Source organism: Dermochelys coriacea, chromosome 3 (assembly GCF_009764565.3).
Source record: "Dermochelys coriacea isolate rDerCor1 chromosome 3, rDerCor1.pri.v4, whole genome shotgun sequence".
Classification (NCBI taxonomy): Eukaryota; Metazoa; Chordata; order Testudines; family Dermochelyidae; genus Dermochelys; species Dermochelys coriacea.
In genome coordinates, this window is record NC_050070.1 from 17,135,857 (window position 1) to 17,158,472 (window position 22,616).

Below are 22,616 nucleotides of genomic sequence, written 5' to 3' on the forward strand. Positions count from 1 at the left end.
AGCCCTTCATTGTCGCATGTAGCTATACACCGCAGCGAAGACGCAGCCAGCCTTTCACTGCAGCATGCAGCTATACGTACCCTACATGATGATATCAGCGTAGCCAAGGCCTAAGAAATCCCCCAAATGTTTCATTTAAATATAAAACATCCCACAAAACATGATAGGCTAGATGCAGGAACCCAGAGCATAAATTCTATGACCTGTTTTAGACAGGAGGCCAGGCTGGCTGAGCATCATGGTCCCTTCTGCCCTTAAAATCTATGAATTTATGAATTTGGGAAATGTGCTTTTATAGACCCACATTTTCTTTTATTACAAACGGGTCAAGAGACCAGTTTATTTATCTCTGTGGAAAACAAAAACAGAAAACAGACTTTAAAAAAATATTTTCAGAGAAAATTATTTTTCTAGGAATGAGCTTGGCTTTGTCCTTGTAGTCCTGTGTGGGAGCATGCTAAGACACTCTGTGGGGATGTGAAAGGCTCAAGCATGCTTAGTGAGGATGGGATCTTTGCAGAGTTTCACTGCTAAAATGGAAGAAGTCTCTATTGAGCATGTGCAAACTGCAATATAAAAATAGGCTTACAACTTGGTCAAATTTGGGTGGATTTTCATTGGGATGGCAAAACGCACATGTCTGACACAAAGGCTACCCCGTTGCCAAATTTTAAGTCCCTGCTCTTAAGCCTGGGGGTGCTAGAGCTTTTCAAAGAAAATGTCACAAAACTTTTTTAACGTAAGCATCATAAAGTATCTTTCATTAGCTTCATTCTTAGAAACAGCTGAGCCATTCATTATGGCTGAAATGTTTTAAAAAATTTCAGCCTGGGGTAGATACCCACCATGGAAACTGTCAGCTCAAATGGTTGAAGTTTGGCAACGTTATAAGCAACTGGACATAGGATCTAATAACAGGAAATGTCGGGCAACCTTAATAATAGGCACCCTATCAGCCCCACCTACAATAAAGAAAAGAAAGGGGCACCAGTGCAATTACTTTTTCCTTTGCTGGTCACCTTTAATGAAGGAGGAAAAGTCACACTTAGCTACTCTGTCCTACAGGGTGCTGTCCTTGCTTGTCATTCTGAAGCAACAACTCATTGTTAGCTTGATTGGAGTCTTATGTACAGAAGCACCTGAACAGGTCAGGTCTAGCTGGCCTAAACACAGGAGCTCTTTATTACCTGTACAGAATGAGAATGCGTCTAATATAGATTAAGACAAATAAGTGCTTTGAGGCAGCGGAGCTCTGCATTGGAGGTGGAGTGGGTAATGGAGTCACCTAAAGAAAAAGGTCTTGAAACCCTTTAATTTTTAATGAAAAGAAACAGAGACCCAGAGATAAAAATCATTGCCTTGGGGGAGGGAGAGAAAGGAAGATGTGGTTGAAGGAAGAAAGAGGACCTTCAAAGGACCCATTTCATCCAAAGCAGAATGATCTGTATGAAAAATACCTCTCTTGCAATTAGACAAGTTAGAAGCTCCGCTCCTCCACAGTTTGAACTAGTAATTTGGTTACATTTTGCAGTTTCCACACACGTTCTTTGTCTCGTTAAGCCAGCTCCCCTGCCATCCCTTGGCTTCACTGTAGCTTATTATTCATATAAATGAGCACTGCCACATTAAATTCATCCACACAGCAAAATAAAACCGCACAGGGTACAGTCTTCTAGGAAATAACTGATTGACCAAACATTACTCCTCCTCCTGCTGTCGTTATCTTGTGAAGAATACAAGCTTTCCGAAGGGTAGATTCTTTGTACATTAACTACTTGCCACAGTCACATCTGCTGAGCTAAGAAATCATACTTGGAATTCAACAAAAGTACTTAAGGGCAACCACATACCAGCCTCCTTTTGTGCCGATTCATTCATAGTTAATCCCTATTGGGACACCGGTTAAAATAAGACTGATGCATGTATTTTGTCTCATCCCCCAGTTGAATCCCTTCAGTGGCTTTTTGTCTCCTTCCATATTATATTCAAACTCTTCCATAACTCTTTCACATACACCCTCCTCCCTCTTGCCCTATGCTGTGTCCAAGCAGCATAGCTTCAGCTTCATCTCCTCCACACCTTTATTAACGCTTCTCCCTATCCATGGAAGAAACTGTCTCCCACAATCAGTGTCCCTTCCTCCTTCAGATCCTTCCCCCAAACAACCTTCTTTTTCCTAGCTTTCTGCCACTAATCTCTGCTCTGGTGCCCTCCACTCCCATCTCTTATTGAGCTAAAATATGTAAATCCTATTATTGTAAACAAATAATTAAGAGTTTTATATGAAGCTAGCTAATTACTGCACAATCCCTCCTTCCTCCTCCACCAGCTGGGCACTTGAGACCTTTTACTGCCATTACATTGATCCCTCCCCCCATCTTCTTCCTAATAAAGACCTTTGTTTAACAACAGCTTGGGAGTTGGTTGGGGGCTCACTGCAGTTGAACCTAGCTCAGTACTCCCTGGAATCTGTAAGAGAACACTCTGGAGTCATCTTGCAAGAGTACTTTGCTGTTTGCCAAGGTTCATGCTGCTGCCAGCTCAGACCTGGCACAGTTCACAATCATCACTGGCATCAATGAAAAGCCAGATGAACATACGGGGAGGGGGGGAATAAAGACAGGTGGAATTTTTTGTTCTACTGTAACTAGCATATTAGTACAGGCATGATTACCTCTGCTTTTAGGGTGCTTTGGTAATTTTTACTGTCTTTCTGTTTATCTCTTGATTGACTTGTGCTGTGTGGGAGCTGTTATATAATTACCAGTCTATTCAATGATTGCTTAGACCAGGCCAGGACACAGAGACAGACCCCCTGTGTGGTGATACTATGTACCATTAGGCTAAGTTTAGTCAGTCTGGGAACTCGGAAGTCATAGGGAAAAATAATTTTGCATCCATATTATAGAGCTTGGCTTGAACCACTAATATCAGATCTGTTCCAAATGTTTGCAGTGCTTGGAGGGGCTTGGGTCCATCTTTGAGATCTTTAAAGAAATTAGATATAGAATTGTCTCCTCCCACCACAAAAGTGCAGCTACCTCTGGGGTGGAACACCAATGTACATATAGAGTGTGATATAATTTCAGACAGGAGGTTGGAATGATCACAAGCTAGAGTTCACCTCCTCTTCAGGTGGGTACTCCATGTTTTTCCATCACAAACTGAAAAATACTAAATCTTACAGAGTAAGTTTAAATAGGCAGAATGTAAGTGCTCAGATTTAGAATTTGGTCAGGAAACAGGTTAACATTAATGCTAGAGCTGTACAAAAAATTATCAACTTTTTCCCTACGAAAAATGGCTTTTTGAAGGAAATAAACATTTTAATGGTAGATTTTTGTTTCCTATGATATTTTCTGATTTTTATTTGAAAAATAGAAAATCAAAAATGAAAAATTTAATGAATAATGCGGGGGTTGCGTGTGTATGTGTGTGAGAGAAATATGCATTGTTATTCATAGTGGCAAATCATAGTGATTCGTAACAACAACTTATCATTGGGCCATGGAAAGATAGGGAGAATGACTCTATGGCCTGGTAGTTAGGACACTCTCTTCAGGGTATGGGCGACTCAAATTAAAGTCTGCGCTCCAATGAGTATTTAATTATTTATTAAAAGTGGAACATCTTCAGGAGAAGAGATGGAGAAAGCCCCATAGCAAAACATCCCACCTCTCAGTGCACCATCCTACAGTGTGGGAGATCCAAGTTTAAATCCCTTCTCCACACTAGGTGGAGTGGGGACTTGGTCCTAGGTTTCCCACATCCCAGGTAAGTGCCCTGACCACTGGACTAAAAGCTTATAAGGGAAGCAGCAGCTTGGCCACCTTCACCTCCAGCTCTTTTGTGAGTCCTTTGCTTTTGTCAAAATGCCTGAAAGTTTAAACAAAACGTTTGGGATCAAAATGAAATATTTTGTTCCTACATTTCCAAAATGTTTTGTGATGCTGGCAGACCTGGTGCCAGCTCATGCCAAGGCCCCTGGGCCTCACTGAACACTGACAAATGCCCAGTCTGGCTCACCAGTGTGTTACAGCTGCTACTCTGAAACCTATCATTAAAATACATATTAGAGCTATAAGAATGTGTTTAGATTTTATGAAATGTTTCTAGGATGCTACATGTATTAATGTTACTTATAATATTGGTATCCCATGTTACAAGGTAATATTTAAAGTGTTTGCTCTGTAACTATAAAAATGTTTGCTAAAACTGTAAACCCACACGGTCAGGAGAGAAGCATTACCAAGTGTGACATGCTAGTTTACCACAAGAGGTGTCATCTCCTCCTCTCCGAAAGAAGTCCTATCGACACCAGGCAAGCCACTATGGAACATCAGTGGACAAAAGACTTTGTTGAGTGCTTCCCCCACATCCATGAATAGGGTACTTGCATGAGCCCTCATCCCACCACAGCTTGAATATTGGGGGAAGGGCATACAACTTCCCTTCAAGGAGGAATTATCACCACCACGATGCTTGGAATTTAGAGAGGGCAATATTTCTAAGCATAAGCAAGGGATCCAGATCCGCAAGGTGCTTGGCTGGGTTAGCCCTAAAAGACGTATAGAGCTCGCTTATTATATCAGCTACTATCACCTTTTGGAACCTAAGACTGTATCTCATTTGTGCGTGTATGTTTATCGGCTTTAACCATGTAAATAACTCTAATTTCCTTTTCTTAGTTAATAAATGTTTAGATAGTATTGTAGGATTGGATAGAAGCATTCTCTTTGGTTTGAGATCTGAGGTACAATTGACCTGGGGTAAGTGACTAGTCCCTTAGGACTGGGATTAACCTGAATACTGTCGTGATTTTTGGTGTAGGGGACCATCTATCACAAAGGCAGTCTTGCTTGGGTCACAAGATAGACTGGAATGCCCAAGGGGACTGTCTGTGACTCCATGTTAAGACTGTTATAGTGCTTTAGGCGTCCATAGTTGTTGGCTGGTGAAATCTCCTTATAGAACATACCACCAGTTTGGGATTTGTTCCCAGTTTCTTCACAGTCTCCCCTGAGGTTGGCACTTAAGCTCAGGAGCTACTCTAGACAGTTTGACAAGTTTCAAATTTTTTGGTTCAGTTGAAAGTATTTGACGAACTTGACACAAATTCGCAAATGATTCCAGGCAGCGCAAAACTGCAGTATCGGAGAATAAACTATTTGTCTGAAAAATGTTACCCAGCTCTAGATAAAACGTTTTAGCCTCAGAAACTCAAAGCGCGGTGTTGGATTTCAGCCATTCTACTTCCCTTGAATCTGATGGCAGTCACACAACTAAACTGCCCCTTCAGATGTAACTCTGCCTCATTATGGGGGATACCCCCTCCATTTTACACCAAACTTTACATATAAATCCATCACTCTGTCCTATTAGTGGTCACAATTCACATCCGAAATAGAGAATTATAGAAAAGGATGGCACAGAAATGATCCCATTTTCAGTTGCCCACAGATATTCTCTGTTATGCTGGGTCTTCCCTCCTGTTGGGTTCCACTTTTAGTGCCTGGTGAATCAAGAGGCCGACTCATCCCCCTTTGAAAATATCTGATATAGTTAAGGTCTTGGTTTTTGGTTTTTATTTTGTTTAAAATTTCCCACAAATTTATCAGTGTTTATACAAAAAATTAAATAGAGGAAAAAAATCAATAAAAAACAAAAATGAAGGGCAAGGGTGGGTGTGGGCACAGGGTCACTCTGAAGGGCTAGGGTACAAGGAGTTTCTGTCTGGCAGGGGAAGTAGATGGAGGCTGTCGCCTGGCTCCCCTGCCCATCTTGTTCCCTACTCCACAACAGCAGCCACGAACTGGTAGTTACACTCCTCTGCACGCGCATGCTGTGCCATCCAGCGGGGACTCTACAAGGAGGAAGCCAAGTGAAGGAAGTTTGACACTTGCAAAATTTGGGTAAAAATCAGTCAAACCTGAACACGTACATCTTCAAAACTCAGGAGTTTTTCCGGGAAATTCAGTAACAACCAAAACCGAAGGGCCTTAGATATAATTTAAAGAGGGAAGAGAGACGACTACAGAAATGAATTTCTTTGATTGATAATCTTTCTGCATTATCCACACACAGAGTGATGACACTCAGAACTCCACTTTGGATAAAATCCTGTCCTCAAAATCACTTTGTTCCATGGCTTACTTAACTGAGTAACCATGCAGCATTCAGCATGTTTACACCTTCTCACCCACCTTGTCTCTCTAATATCCTGGGACCAACAGAGCTACAACAGCACTGCAAATAAGCCTTCTCAGTCACTTTCAGTGATAAAGCCAAGCCAAAAAGAGTTTTGAAATATCAGAACAGTCTTAACTGAGACGGAGACAATATTTTATATTATGCATCTGTGCAAGTAACTCCATGGTTAAGGTTGAATCTCCTGTTCCACTTTAAGGATAATTTTAAGCTGTCTCTAAGGGCACGTCTTCACTAGCAACGTTAAAGCGCTGCCGCTTTAACCCACCTCCATGAGAGGAATAGCTCCCTGCGCTGTGCACTCTCTACATTGGCACTTTATAGCACTGAAACTTGCAGCACTCGGGGCAGGGGGGGGGGACGTTTCACATCTCTGAGCGAGAAAGTTGCAGCCCTGTAAAGTGCCAGTGTAGACAAGCCCTATCTTTACCCAAATGTAGCCAAGCTACTTAACAATGATATGCATGGTCTTCTGCCAGAATAAGATTTTGGAGGGGAAATTTTATGACCAAATCAGGGGCAGAGATACAGGGCAGAGTTAAGGGTATGTGGAATACTTTAAGTGTGTGTTTCCATACATCCTAGTTTTTTTTTCCTTGAAGTACAACCCAAACTTTTGAGTATACAGGCTTTCTAATCTTTGTGATAGCTAGAAAATGATAATGTTCTCTTAGATATCTACCATTCTAACTTCAGATGACAGCTTTTAGCTTGGGAAATAATTGATCTAAACTGAATGGATAAATGGGTAGCTCTTAACTAAGAGAGACAAGCTTTTGAATTACACAGAGCTCTTCTTTAAGGCATGTCTACACATAAAATACTGGATCAGTGCATCTGCACTGATGCAGCTGCGCTGCTGTAGCACTTTAGTGAAGATGTTCCACTCCAATGGGAGAGGGTTTTCCCATCAGCGTAGTTAATCAACCTCCCCAAAAGGCGGGAGCTGTTCCAACAGGAGAAGCTCTCCTGCCAACATAGTGCTGTCTACACAGGAGGTTAGATCGGTATAACAATGTCATTCAGAGGTTTGGATTTTTCACACCCCGAGCAACATAGTTATACCAATATAGGTCTATAGTGTAGACCAGACCTAAGAGTGTCACATCTTAATACAAGATGTAACAGATATCTTAGCATAAGCAAGCACATATTCAAAGGGACCGTTCAAGATGAAGTGGCCCATTAACATCCCTGTAGTCACAGGACAAAAAGAGAGGTCAGTGGGTTACAGTTTCTTGTAATAATCCATAAATCAGAAATGGCCCACCTTGATCATCACTACAAAAGGTTTTTTTCTCTCCTGCTGGTAATAGCTTACCTTACCTGATCACTCTCGTTACAATGTGTATGATAACACCCATTGTTTCATGTTCTCTGTGTATATAAAATCTCCCTGCAGTATTTTCCACTGCATGCATCCGATAAAGTGAGCTGTAGCTCATGAAAGCTTATGCTCAAATAAATTTGTTAGTCTCTAAGGTGCCACAAGTACTCCTTTTCTTTTTGCCTTTATTAAGACCATGATGTTTAGTGTCTAGCAAAATTAGGAATTTAAGCTCCCAGGCTCATCTTCTGAAAGTGTTGTGCAGGTTTCCTTTGAGGATGAGGACTGATAGGTCAGATATAGATTGATTGCTCTGTGAAAAGCGTTCACCCCCAGGTGACAGGGTGTTTTTGTCTTTTATCATTTTCCTGTGTGAGTTCATTTGAGAGCATAGCGATTGTCTGATTTCACCCACATTGTTGTTATTGGGGCATTTAGTGCACTGGATGAGGTACAGTACATGTTGTGATCAGCATGTGTAGGATCCATGGAACTTGAAAGGTGTGTTGTGGGGGGTGTTGATCATGATAGAAACGGAGATACGTCTACAGGTTTTGCATCTGTTTTTCTGGCAGGATCTGGTGCCGCTTTGAGTTGGTGTGTCCTGGTCTGTAGGGAGCTTGCTTCGGACGATGACCTTGGAGAGGTTGGGGGGTTGTTTGAATGCCAAAAGTGGGGTTTCAGGAAAGATTTCTTTTAGGATGCGATCCCCATCAAGTATCGGTTGTTGTTTTTTGATCATGCACCATAAGACTTCCAGTGTGGTGTGGTAGGTGACAACTACGTGTATGTGGTCGGAGGGTTTTTTATTTCTGTACTGAAGCAGGTTCTCTTGTGGTATTTGGGTGACACATTCCATGATACGATCTACTTCTCTGGTGGAGTGTCCTTGTTTGATGAAGGCAGTTTTTAGTATGTTAAGGTGTGTATCCTGGACTTTCTCCTCGGAGCATATTCTGTGGTATCTGAGTGCCTGGCTGCAGATAACAGATTTCTTGGTGTATTTGGGGTGGCTACTGGATCTATAAAGGTAGATGTGGTGATTCATGGGTTTCTTGTATATAGTTGTCTGTAGGATTCCATTGTTGAAGCTGATTGTCATGTCCAGAAAGTTGATGCTAATGTGGGAGTGTTCCAGAGAGAGTTTAATGGATTCATGGTGGTGAAGTTGTGGTGGAAATCTATGAGGGATTTTACGTCAGCTGTCCAGATGATGAAAATATCATCAATGTATCGCAGGTATATCATTGGTTTTGTGGTGCATTTGTCTAGAAATTCTTCTTCAAGGTGTCCCATGAAGAGGTTGGCATATTGTGTCCATTCATGTAAGACTGCAGGCTGCATTTAGAGGAAAATCTCAGCTGTGAATGGCCAACACTTAGTTCAATAGTCACTCAACAGCTCATAATTGAGGTTAATGCCAAAAAGCTTGATGCTTACTTATTAGTGCATTTAAGCTTCTGCAGGTTGCTGATGACATGCTCATTAGATTAACTCTGAGGCAGGCATCTGATACCATGAGCAACTAAGATATATTAGTATGGACCAGTTGTTTTCAACCAGGGATCTGGGTCCCCCTAGGGGGCCATGAGCAGGTTTCAGGGGGTCCGTCAAGCAAGGCCAGCATCAGACTCGCTGCGGCCCAGGGCAGAAAGCTGATGCCCCACCGCATGGGGCTGAAGCCTGGGGCCCTGAGCCCCACCACCCAGGGCTGAAGTTGAAGCCTGAGCAATGTAGCTTTGCGGGGGGGCCTATGGCATGGGGCACCAGGCAATTGCCCTGTTTGCTATCCCTTAGCACTGGCCCTGGCTTTTATATGCAGAAAACCAGTTATTGTGGCACAGCTGAGCCGTGGAGATTTTATACATGTTGAGGGGGGACGCCAAAAAAAAAATTAAGAACCCCTGGTATGGACCACATGAACATCAATGTGTCTCTTTTTCTCTCTTCTCACTAAAAGGTTATCCTGTTTTCTTTACAGTTTAGTATTTCCTCTGCTCTTCAATTTCAGAGAGTAACTCAACATTTCTTTGGTGTGTGCATACCATTACCTCCGATTTTTTCAGCTACCTTGGCTTCTTTTTCTCCAAGTTTATGACAAGGTGTAGCTGGCCAGCTCGCAGCTTGGGCATGGCTGTCATCTTTTTTTAAGTCTGCTGCCCCTGGGTCCTCTCCAGCTCCCCTACTCCTGGGCAAGCTCACTGTTCTCTGTGGGAGTTAAGCTCAGTCCCAGGGGCCTTTCTGAGTGTAGTCCCTAGCGCTGCTCCTCAGATGCAGTTACAGGGCACTGACAGAGAGCAGATGTTCAGATCCCCTTTCAGGGCAGCAAGGTTTGTTCATCCTAAACTGAGCGGGTCAGGGGAAGGGAAGGCGAGTCACTGCCTTGGGCTGGGCTCACTTGGCTCCTGGGCTCACGAGCAGCCTCTGTTCTTGGGCAAACTTCCCCCCACCCCAGTCTGTGGCCAGCTTCACCTTTTTAAGTTCCCCTTCTCCAAGTAAAGGGAGCTCTACATGGGCGCCTAACTGGCACTGCCTGAGTGCAGGACACACGGCCGGTGCAACCACTAGGCAAACTAGGCGGTCGCCTAGGGTGCCAAGTGGTTGGGGGTGGCGGTGGAGCAGAGGTGAGCTGGGGCAGGAGGGGTGCGGGGAGGGCCGCCTGAAGCAAGTAACGGGGGGGTGGGGGGCGGCGCACAGGGAAACCGCTCCCAGCCCCAGCTCACCTCTGCTCAGACTCCTCCTCTGAGCACCACCCCACTCTGCTTCTCTCCCTCCCAGGCTTGCATGCCAAACAGCTGATTGACACCGCAAGCCTGGGAGGTGGGAGAAGCGGTGGTGTGCTCGGGGAGGAGGCAGAGGAGAGGTGAGCTGGGACGGGGAGCTGCTGTGGGGGGGGGCTCCCCGGGCCAAGGAGAGGGAGGGAGGGGACAGCGGAGAGCTGCTACGGGGGGGGCACCTCAGGGTGGGGGGGGCAGCACAAGGTGGAAGTTTCGCCTAGGGCGTGAAACTTCCTTGCACCAGCCTGGCAGGACGTTCTTTAAGCTTGCTGTCAGTGGGATGAGGACATGTCCCCTCCCCTCACACAAGGCAACAGGAAATTATCTGAGATGTGAAGAATTCCCATTCCTGTGATTGCCCTGAACATGAAAGGGATATGAAGAATGGGGGAGGGGAGAAGCTTGCGATTTTCGAAAAGCCATCGAAGGCAAAAGTCTTGTGCAACTGAATCTTATGCTCTGTATTTGACATCAATGCTTGAGCCTCTGGCAGAAGTGGAGTTTGTGAGAGTCTACTGAAATGGAATAATGCAGCAATCAGCAACTCCAGGGTGTGCATTAGTAAGTCTTTTGTTGCATCCTCAGGTGCAATGTAGGGGTCTTCATTCACCTAGGAAGTGCACTAATGTTACTATTATTTATATTATGGTAGTGCCTAGACGCCTCAGGGAAGATAGGGACCCTGTTATGCTATGTGCTCCCATAATAAGAGACATTTGCTGCCATGAAGAACTTGCAATCTCAATAGACAAGGCAAGACAAAGGATACGAGAAAGCGATAATTATTATTAGTTCCGTTTACATATAGGCAGCCAAGGCACATGGAGATTAAGCTACTTGCTCAAGGTCATACATGCAGAGCCAGGAGTTGAATCTAGGTGCCTCTCACATCCCAAAACAATACCTTAACTACAAGTCCGTCCTTCCCCACCAATAGATCACTAATCCACATTCTGGAGTGCTTTATTCCTGTGAAAGAGCCATACTCTAATTTTACATTCAATTGTTTTTAATTCAGGGAGATGTCTGCAATGTACCCTTCCACCATGACAAGTAATTTCTTGTATAAAGTTAAGAGAAAATAGTAGGGACCAAAAACCATGGTCTTCCTTTTCTTTGCTATTTTGAACATGCTCATTGTTTATTAATTTTTTTTCTAACACCTTCACTCTCTACTTTTAAGGCTCCCCGTGTGTCTGGGCCTCTTCACACACCTATCTCCTGAGAAGAATGGCTGCCCTATCAGCATCAGTTTGGGGCAATTTAAAACTCTTGCTTTTTCTCCAGCACCTCACCCCAAACTTCCTCTCTTCATTTCTCAGCCCCCACAGGAGTCTTTGTCCTTCCCATCATCATTTCCCCTCCCCGCTTCATACCCATTTAACATAACGGGCTCAGAGGGTTTTTCTATCTATGTCTCTCTCCTCCTCCTTTTTGTGTTTAAGTGATATGGGCACTGGGAGTTGGTGCATACCTGTGACATCGTCTAAAAGGCCTAACCAGTATGGCTTTGGATAAGCAGTGTCCTAAGTCTCACACTATTAGGATCGTAGTGTGATACTATTACCTCGGTTGATACACCGAGGATTGAACTGGGAAGCTCCAGAGATGAAAAGCCTCAGCTGCTACAGCTGGAGCTAAAGCCACATCGCTAAGGGCTGTAGTAACTCGTATCTTTTGTGGATCAAGCACAGATCTCACACACACACACGCATAGGGGGCTGCCAACTTTCTGATTGCAGAAAGCCGAACACCCTTGCACACATACACACTATGGCCATTCATTTCAAAAATAAAACGATGACAAAGTTTCGTCTATTTGTGCATGGACAAGCTGCTCAGAGGTCAGATCCTAGAAAAGTTACTAAAAAGTTCTCCTTTCCCATGACTTCACCAATCTCAAATCTGCCGAAAGACTCTTCAATAAAAAAAGGATTCAAAGTTCCCCAGTCATCTATCCCACCACCAACCCATTTCTAGCTAATGTGCCTGTTTGAAGAGAATGGACACTAGTGATGGAAGAGACTTTTTAGGCCACCTATTCCAATGCCCAGCTAAGAAAGGATTGTTCCCATAGAGAACCAAAGCTGTCTCCTTGGACACGTTTCTCAGGAAATAGGGGCTCTTCTAGCAGACATCTAGGAGCACAGCTGCCTCCAAAAGTAGGAGAAACACCATTTTATGTAACTGAAAGAAGCTACTTAAAAGAGCCCTCGTGGAGGAAAAGCTGATAGGCCTGTTAGGGGAGGGGAGGATTTGTTTTGTTGTTTGTTTGTTTCCATTAAATCAAGAGATCATCATAATGTTCATGTCGAAAATGAGCCATTTTAATCATCAGTTGATCCCAATTCAGCAAAATACTTAAGCATTTACTTAACTTGAAGCTTGTGAGACATCCCAGGCCTAATCCGAAAGGAATTTAAGTGTTTGCCTATCTTCAGTGGCATTTAAACACAGATTGAACATTAAGCACACATTTATGTGGTTTCCTGAATAGAGATGGGAATACTCGTTGCTTAAAGTTAAGCACATACTTGAGTGCTTTGCTGATCTAGGGCTTAGGTCTCAAAGCTGCCAGGGACATGGAATAGGGAACCAAATTGAGGATGCTGGAGGAAATAAGGAGACATGAAAGAAACTGCAAGGTCAAAAGGAACAAAGAAAGAGCCCTTGAGAATAGAATGGGAAATTTAGAGAAAGGAGGAGGCCACGAGCAAAGAAATCCTTACAAATAATTATTACAAAAACAACAATGACCCCAAACACTCTAGCAGCACTGATTGTAGACTGCAAAGTTATGTAGCATTATAAGAAAGAGTTTAAAGCTCTTGTTAAAACTGAAATACAGGCTTTAGTTTGTTTGCTGCCATGGGCTAATAGCTTAGAGGTATTTTAAAGTAAGAGCTGTACTAAATCTTTTGTGACTTGGTCTGGTTAAAGGTGCTATGCTCAGAAAGTGGCCCCAACACATGCATTTTCTGCTTAACCTGAATTTACTTGCCTTTGCTCTCTTTCATTTTTTTGTAATCCAGTAGTGGGGAGCTGCACACTGGGAAAACCCACCTTCCACACTGTACCATTATCTAAACCTGGCACCGAACCAAACTTTAAAATTTCAGTCTTACCGGTTTTCAGGTTTGGAATGTTTTTATGTTGGAGGATTTTCATCTGTTCCCTGACTCGGCTAATGGAATCCTAATGTACATGAGAGATCACTATCTAATGAGACTGCCAATTACTTGCTTGTTTCAGTCATCTTCTACATACAAGATAACTTGTACTATTTCCATTGCAGCTAAGTTATGCCTATAGGAGTTTCATACAAAACGCAAAGGATATAACATGATACTCAGAGGACTGAGAAGTGATCCTATTATGCTGACCTGAGATAATACAGGACCCTCCTGATGGCTGGAATAATTACAATAAACTACTCAAGCAGGGATGAAAACTAGAGTTAAACAGCAAGTTAGATGAAACCTGTAATTATTAACTTACAACTTGAAACCAGATTCAATCAGCATAACTCTAGATGCCTAAGAGGAATTTAACAATAAAATATGGAACTGGAGAACGGTCTAAAGCCAGTATAGCAGCTGGGTTGAACTTCCATGACCTGCTGTTTAAAAAAAAACTAAAGGTACCTGTGATGATGTTCAATGATCACTCTGGGCCAAAAGTATTTGAAAGAGATCCTCTTTATTTAGTGATGCAGATCCCCTTGTGTCTGTGAATCAGAACATGGGCTTCTGCAATGCTCCTCCACCAGACTATCTTTCTGGGAAGTTAAAGCGCATTTCCCAATACCACACCTGTTTTGCCCCATCTTTAGAATACGTATTGGACTCTGCTCCCTTTGAACTCAATGGAAAATTTAGAGGAGAGCAGTGTATAAACGCTGGGGCTGGTAGGATTTTGTAGGAGTGGGTGTGATCATCACAGAATCGCAAGCCAGAGAGGTCAGCGATGGGAAACACCTATTAGTAGAGCCCTGTGTTTATTGCAAATATGAAATAACATGAAATAAAATGAAAAAACATATAAAATGGATTTAAAAAAAAAAACTCACCCCGCAGCAGCAACTTCGCAGCTCCTGTCCTGGGGGGCTGGGCCCAGCTCCCCACACTGGGTATTGCAACCTGGCACACAGGGATGCAGCACCACTCAGGTTTGACCCAGCTTCCCCTCTGTCATCATGATGGGGGCAACAACTGGGCCAAACCTGAGCAGCGCTGCAACACCATGTGCCAAGTTGCAACACTCAGAGCAGGGAGTCAGCCCAGCCCTGCGGGACAGGAGCCACTACAGGAGGCCGAGTGTAGGACAGGCTCACACTGGTGACAGGAGCCAACCTCAACCCCACTCACCCCCACATGTGGATAAAATGAAACACCACAAAATTCCCAAACAAGAAAACAAAAAATTATACAAAAGAAAACATTTCACAGGGCTCTCCCTATTACGTCGCCTCACTTCCCCAGTTCTGGCAGTACACAGTTGTTCCATGTATCATATTCCAGGTTACAATATTATCTATCACAAACCTTGCAACAGCAAAAAGGAGGCCGAAGTTTCTGCCAATAACCCCACTGTACCATTTGCTTGGTGCCTATAGTCAATGTCACCCTTTGGTTACTCCATCAGTTAGTCCCTTGGCAGGTTTTTCAGGAATTGCTAAAAGCAGGAAACATTCCTCTCCGTTCAGCTCTCCCCAAGCTCTGGAACCAGAGCCAAACCTGGCTGACCTGTCATCAAAGCTACTGAAGTTTGTTAAGAGAGAAACGTCTCAGTAATATGATATTCCACCCGCACATCCATCCCAACCTTTATATCAACATGCTCAGTTCCACAGTCCCCTCTGAAGCACGTCAGTGGATCCACAGCACCGTTGGCACAAGACTGCCCCCACCTCATTCAGTGGATGAGCAGGAAGAGTGACAGAATTCAGGCTGCAGGATCACACATAGCAGTGCAGCATGACATGCATCATCACTAAAAGCCAAACCCTGAAGTCCTTCCCCACCCAATATTCACTCAGGCAAAACTCCTTGTGAAGTCAAAGTCGAGTTTTGCCTGAGTCACAGCTTGTATCCTGCCATGTATCCTTTTTGGCCCTAACAAAGGATTCCATCATAGAAATGTAGGATGGGAAGGTCATCTAGGACATCTAGTCCAGTTCCCTGCACTGAGGCAGGACTAAGTATTATCTAGAGCATGCCTGATGGGTGTTTATCTAACCTGTTCTTAAAAAACTCCAGTGATAGAGATTCCACAAGGCAATTTGTTCCAGTGCTTAACTATCCTGACAGTTAGGAAGTTTTCCCTAATGTCTAACCTAAATCTCCCTTCCTGCAATTTAAGCCCATTATTTCTTGTCCTGTCCTCAGTGATTAAGGAGAACAATTTATCACACTCCTCTTTATAACAACCTTTTACGTACTGAAAGACTATTATTATATGCCTCCTCAGTCTTCTCTTCTCCAGACTAAACAAAGCAAGTTTTTTCAATCTTTCCGCGTAGGTCATGTTTTCTAGACTTTTAATCATTTTTGTTGCTCTCCTCTGGACTTTCTCCAATTTGTCAACATCTTTCACAGTGTGGTGCCCAGAACTGGACACAATACTCCAAGTCTTGTCAGTGCTGAGTAAAGTGGAAGAATTACTTCTTCTGTCTTGCTTACAACATCCCAGAATGTTGTTAGCTTTTTTGTTGCAATATTATTACATTGTTGACTCATATTTAGTGATCCACTATCATCCCAGATTCTTTTCTTCCTTCCTAGGTAGTCAATTCCCATTTTGTATTTGTGTAACTGATGATCCTTCCTTAGTGTAGTACTTTGCAAATGTTCTTATTGAATTTCATCCCGTTTATGTCATTGTAACCTAGGGTGACCAGACAGCAAATGTGAAAAATCGGGACGGGGGTGGGGAGGTAATAGGAGCCTATATAAGAAAAAGATCCAAAAATCAGGACTGTCCCTATAAAATTGGGACATGTGGTCACCCTATTGTGACCAGAAATGATGATACTATATTTTAGCCTAGTTTAAAACCCTAATCATTTATACTTCTATAACATTTTTCACCCAGAAAGATCCTAAAGTGCTCCACAAGCTATGGACACATGGAACACGCAACAGCATGGATATGCAGCGAGCTCTTCGTTAAGGGCAGTAGCCAAAGCACACCAATGCAGGATGAGGAGATTTTAGTGAAGGGCTCCTGGGCAAATAACTGCTTTTACAAAAAGTACCAAGGGTTATTTAACAGGCTCCCAGATTTTTAAGAGTTCATCTGAAAGACCTACACACAACAAACTGCATAACATCTAACTGATCACCTCAGTCATGCGTCGGCCCTAAGGAATCTAGGGTTCCAACCTGATGTTTAGACCACTATGCCATCATCTCCAGTAGTTGTGCCTAGTAGTTGTGCTACTAGTTGCTAATAGTTGTGCTACTAGGTCAGGTGGTCTTATCACCTGATACTAAACATTATCTTGGACTTCTTGTAGCTTTCCACTAAAAGGGAAGGGGCGTCAAGTTTGGGGAAAAAAGGATTCCCACCTTAAGTAAATCTTATTTAAGGGTGGGGAGAAAGACAAATGGGACTCTCCTCCATTGCCTACCCAAGAAGAAGGACTTCTGAAAGAACCTGAAGAGACAAAGGAATTAACCTGAAGGGAAAGGCAGGGGTGAGTCCAGACTGAGACAGGGGTCCAGTCTGTGAGAAGAAATAACTGGAACGCTGACCTACAGAAACTCTGCATCCCGCCTAATTCAACATTTAGGGTGAGAAATTATATTTTGTAACCTGTTTCTTTAGTGAATCAAGCTTAGTTTGCGTATTTTGTTTTATTTGCTTAGTAATCTGCTTTGTTCTGTTGGCTCTCTCTTTAACTACTTAAAATCTACCTTTTATAATTAATAAATTTGTTTTGTTTATTATTAAACACAGTTTCTGTCATTTCTAACTAGGGAGGGGGCAAGAAGTTGTGTATATCTTTAGGGAGGGGGTGAATTTATGAGTTTGCATTGTATAGATTTCTCTACAGCACAAGACAATATACCTTTGGGTCTGCACTCCAAGGCAGGTGGACACCTGAGTGCTGGGGCAAGTCCCTTAAGCCAAGTCTTCCCAGAGCTGATCTCAGTGTCTATGTCATTCTGCAGTTGGGTGTGGCCCTGTCTGTGTGTGTGCTGGAGGAGACTTAAGAGCCTGACTCAGCAAGACAAATAAAAAGGGGGCTCATGCTGGCAAAACAAGCGGGCTCAGTGGTATCTCAGCACAGCAGGTGGTATCTTAAAAGAGGCAACCTGTCACAGTGACTAGCAACTGGTAATACAGGATCTGATCCGAAGCTTGTTAAAAAGAAAGACTCCCAGTGACGTTAGTGTGCTTTGGATCAGGCCCATAACGCAGGGGCCCAGCAATGTGGCATGTGCATCAGGAAGAGATTTCCAGTTGGAAGTGCATCTCCTGGGTTCATTTTGGTTTGTAATTAGATTTCAGGTTAATGTTTGTTCCATCACATCAGACTCTATTCCATCACCATAAGAAGCCTCTCCCTGCTGGTCTCTAAAATAGCTAATACAGTCACAGGGCACCCCCCAGTTGGAAAATTCACAGAGCTGTGTCAACATCCACTCTGCTTCTGCTGCCTCCGTTCAAAATACACTTCCCTGTCCGCTACTGCCAAAGGAAGCAACAGACTTATAAACAACCTTCCTTAGCAAATTCCCTTAAACAAATCATTCCCGAATGTTATAAATCAGTAAAATTCCATCACTGGACAAAGATGGACCAGATGCTGCTTTGAGACCACAGAAACATGGAGGGGAATAGTTATTGCTCTACTGCGAAACCCTGATGCCTGATTAAGTAGAACCACAATGTACATCTAATACTATGACACACGGAACCATATAGAGTACATGTAATAGTTACCGCTGATCACACTACTTTGGCTAGCAAATACCATCAAACAAATCTTGGGGTGTTTTTCCATTAACTCGGTGGGTGCTAATATTTCTAATTATTTTTGTTTAAAATGATAGAAACTGAGAACCACAGACCAAAACCTTGTTGCAAACAAATACAACAATATGCCAGTGTCTCCACTCAGAATGGGAGCATCAGCAGAGTTATCCCTTCACCAAAGCTCATACAGTAGGATGGTGATGGATGAATTAAAAAAGATTCATTCCATAAATTCTGCTTTTCATATCAACCTGCTGACAGGAAGAACTCAGCATTAAACCATCCACAGAGGCTGCCAGGCCCCTAGTTAGTCTACATTCCCAAACAGAGTTGCCATACACTGCATAATCAGTTTGATGAATGACAAACTTCCATGCATTGCCACAATAGGTTGACCTCTTAGTTCATGAGCCAGAACAAAGGCAATGCAGGGAGAGGGCACATGGGGGTCACGTGCCCTCTCAGATATAACTGTTTTGCTTGTACTAAGCATGCTTACACGGACTGAGCATGCTCAGTAACATCTGCTGAAGTTGCTGCCCTCACTCTGCCCTTACTTGTGCCCCTCCCCCCACTATCGGCAGGTACAAGTCATCTCTGAACCAGCATGTTTCCCAAATGAAGTTAAAGAAGCTTACCACATGTGTAGATAACATTGAGGTGCTTGTGGACACCTGGGTAACAAGGATCACTGAATTCATAGGTGCTGGCATACACACTGCAGCTTCTTTTTCCATGGCAGCGTCTGGTCATGAGCTGGAGAGCTGTGGCTGACTGACACTCTGAAAGGGAAAAAGATAGGTAACTGTTCTGAATGCACGCCATCCTCATCAGAACCTTTGGGAGAAAACCTATCAAATGTAGGCTAGGAACAACAGATCAGCACTTTGACATTGACGTGAAATATTTCAAGGCCTCCGAGCCTGCACCATGAAGAGGATACAACTCTAAACTCATCAGTTCAAAATCATGGGCTAGATAAGAGGTGACCAAACTACTGCAGGCTGGAGGGGGAAAGAGACCAGGAACCTTCTTCCTCATTGACATAAACAAGGTTACAAATGAGGCAGGTTTGTTTTCAGAGGGGAAAAAATGACCCACGAAAGAGAAAATAATAATACCTAGATCTTACAGACTACTTTTCTTCTACAGATCTCAAAGCATTTTACAAAGGAGGTGAGTGTTATTATCCCCATTTTACGGATGGGGAAACTGAGGCACAAGATATATGAAGTGGCTTGCCCAACATCACTCAGCAGAGCAGTGGCAGCTCTGGGAATAGACTCCAGATCTCCAAAGGGACAGTTCAGTGCTCAATCCACTACAGACACATGCCACCCTATAGGCTAACCTAAGAGAATGTCACATGACCAGAATGCACATGAATTCTAAGGACTTTGGATCATCTTGTGGAATTCCCATGTATCTATGTTCAGTTTTTATAATGGCATTCCCATGACAGTAGAATCTAAGTGCCTTCCATATCAATAGCAATAGCGAACTCCCCAGTAGACTTCATGGTGTCTCTGGTTTTCCACCTTTTTGAAAGGGTGAACATGGAAACTCTGCTTGGGGTCCTGCTTTCATTGGTTTATTTTAGTTGGCTGGTTGATGTTTTTTGTTTGTTGGGGTAGTTTTCCAAATCTCCAAACCTTCAGATTGTGAAAATACCATGGACTATGTCATTCAGAGCACTGTTGTTGCAAGTCTGTAACCTTCCAGGCTGGAACAATAGAACCTAAAGAGCTGAGAACTCCCACATTTGTCTTAACAGGCGGCCAGACTTTTACCCTGACTATGGCCGGGCATACACTAAAAATTTAGATTCACATAGCTACATCGCTCACGGGTGTGATAGGGCTTGTTTACATTATGTGGGGCTACAAAGGCAGAGCTGCGGCACTGCAGCAGGCCGCTGTAACCTCACAGTGTAAATGCATTCGTGACAGAAGGGTTTTTCCATCATCCCCCACCTGCCAAGCAGCTTCCATCAACCACACCGCATGAACACCAGTGGTTAGGTCAGCATAGCGACAGTGCTCAAGGTATGTAGCTATGTCTATCTACATTTTTAGGGTAGACCAGGCCAAAAATTGACACCCCGGAGCACTGTAGCTATGCCAACCTAATCCCTGCTGTAGACATGGCTCGGGTCAAGGGAAGACTGTTTCTGTCTACCTCGCTACTGCCACTCAGGGAGGTGGAGTTCTTTCAGCGGTGGATAAATCTTTTCCATTGCTGTAGAATGCGTCTACACTATAGAGTTACAGTGGCATAGCTTCAGCGCTCCGTAGTGTAGAGAAGCCCTATGTCTATTTAAAGACCAAAATAATTAAACTTAGTTCTGCTTAGATTCAGCAATTATCCAGTGTGGCTGGAAATGCTGGGCCTATTTGACCATCCCATTCACCTGGATACATTTTGCAAAACAACAAGGTGAATATTCAGCCAACTATTATTTTAAATCAGGATGTTCACTGTTGCTTTCATGAACTAAGGTGAAAATGACTTTCACAAACCTAAACACTGGACTGCATTTTGGGTCTCATGGTGATATTCGGTATTAACTATATGAATATGGACAAATAGAATAAAAGAAATTTCTCAGACATTAAGTTATTTTTAAAAGCAATAATACAGAGATATGTAGAAGGTGGGGGTAATATCTGCAGATACTATCATAATTCCTAATCATCTAGTTACCTGAGCTCATAGATATCACATTAATAAATAATAAGAATGTACATTCTACAGAATTCCAAACCTCAAGGCACTGTATAAACAGTCATGAACCACCATGACATTCTTGTCTATGCAGCTCAAGTGTAATATTCAAGAACTATCCCGATTTTAAAGATGGAGAAACTGAGGCACAAACTGCCTCGGATCGCCCAGCAACAAAGACAGGAATAGGACTCAAGATTTCTGACTCACACGTCTGAGCTCTACTCATTACACAACACTATCTTGGTAACTAACCAGGAGGTAGAAAATGAACCTAAAAGAAATTGAATGCTAGAGCTGAAGCAGTGAGAGCCATAACTGACAGGTGAGAATTCAGAATACAAAACCCAGCAGAGGGCGTCTTTATTCTGAAATCAAAGGTGACATTTTACTTTGCATGCTGTGCATGACAAAAGAACAGGACGACAGGTCAGGATTTTTATACTGAACCCCCCAAGCTTCTGTAGGCAATTTTTCCTTTGAGTGCCAGAGGTCCCCATTGGAACACCTGGAAGGCAGCAATCCTTCTTTGTCATACAGCCAATAAAACAATATAAGCCCCGTGCAGCTTACATGGGGAGTGTCTGTTCCTTGTATTTGTTATTGTTCTCATGCAGGACAGTCAATGTTCCAATGCTCCCTACTCAGGAGCAACGCCACCTTGCTGGGAGTGTGGAGAATTAGCCATGCAGCTCCCATTACTGTTATCACAAGGTGCATGTACTACTGAAGGTACTCTCCCTTTGGAATACGTGCTGGTAAGAATAAGCTGTAACAAGTGTGACAGGGTCGGGCCAGATGGCTACAGGACAGTAATTTTTATTTATTTATTTATTTGCGTGGCACGTTGGGGTTTTATTGCAGTGCTGGGGCGGTGGCTGTCGCCAGGGCATCAGGGCATGGCCAAGGCCATGCCGGACCATGGGTCTAGCATCACTTCTGGTGGCTCAATGGAGCTACATGGGCCCCGAGAGGGAAGCAGAGACACCGGGCAGGGGAAGGGGGCAGCCAGGCCCGGCAGGGTGCACCCGGACCTGCCATGGGGGGCCTCGGAAGTCAGGCCGATCCTTCTTCAAGCTCTTGTAGAGTAATAGAAGGCAGATATATTAGCCCCAGGTTAAGTAGGTCCTTTTCCCTGGGTAAGGTAACAGAGAAGGTTCCAGAACAATCAGAAACCTTCTGGAGACAATTACGATAAACAAACTGATTAGAACACCTGCAATCAAGCCAATCAAGAAGCTGTTAGAATCAATTAAGGCAGGCTAATCAGGGCACCTGGGTTTAAAAAGGAGCTCACTTCAGTTTGTGGTGCACGTGTGAGGGGATGGGAGCAAGAGGCACTAGGAGCTGAGAGCGAGAACGTGGCCTGTTAGAGGACTGAGGAGTACAAGCATTATCAGACACCAGGAGGAAGGTCCTATGGTGAGGATAAAGAAGGTGTTGGGAGGAGGCCATGGGGAAGTAGCCCAGGGAGTTGTAGCTGTCACGGAGCTGTTCCAGGAGGCACTCTAGACAGCTGCATTCCTCAGGGCCCTGGGCTGGAACCCGGAGTAGAGGGCGGGCCCAGGTTCCACCCAAACCTCCCAACTCCTGGTCAG

General features: G+C 43.6%; 1 protein-coding gene across 1 annotated transcript in view; it reads right to left on the reverse strand.

Annotated features, from left to right (window-relative positions):
• LOC119853485 (protein eva-1 homolog C-like) overlaps positions 1–22,616 on the reverse strand; it is a 260,289-nt gene that overhangs the window by 123,852 nt on the left and 113,821 nt on the right. Inside the window, exon 5 of the mRNA XM_043510156.1 lies at positions 18,933–19,076. Within this exon, the coding sequence (XP_043366091.1) occupies positions 18,933–19,076 (144 nt within the window). The remainder of the gene's footprint in view (positions 1–18,932; positions 19,077–22,616) is intronic.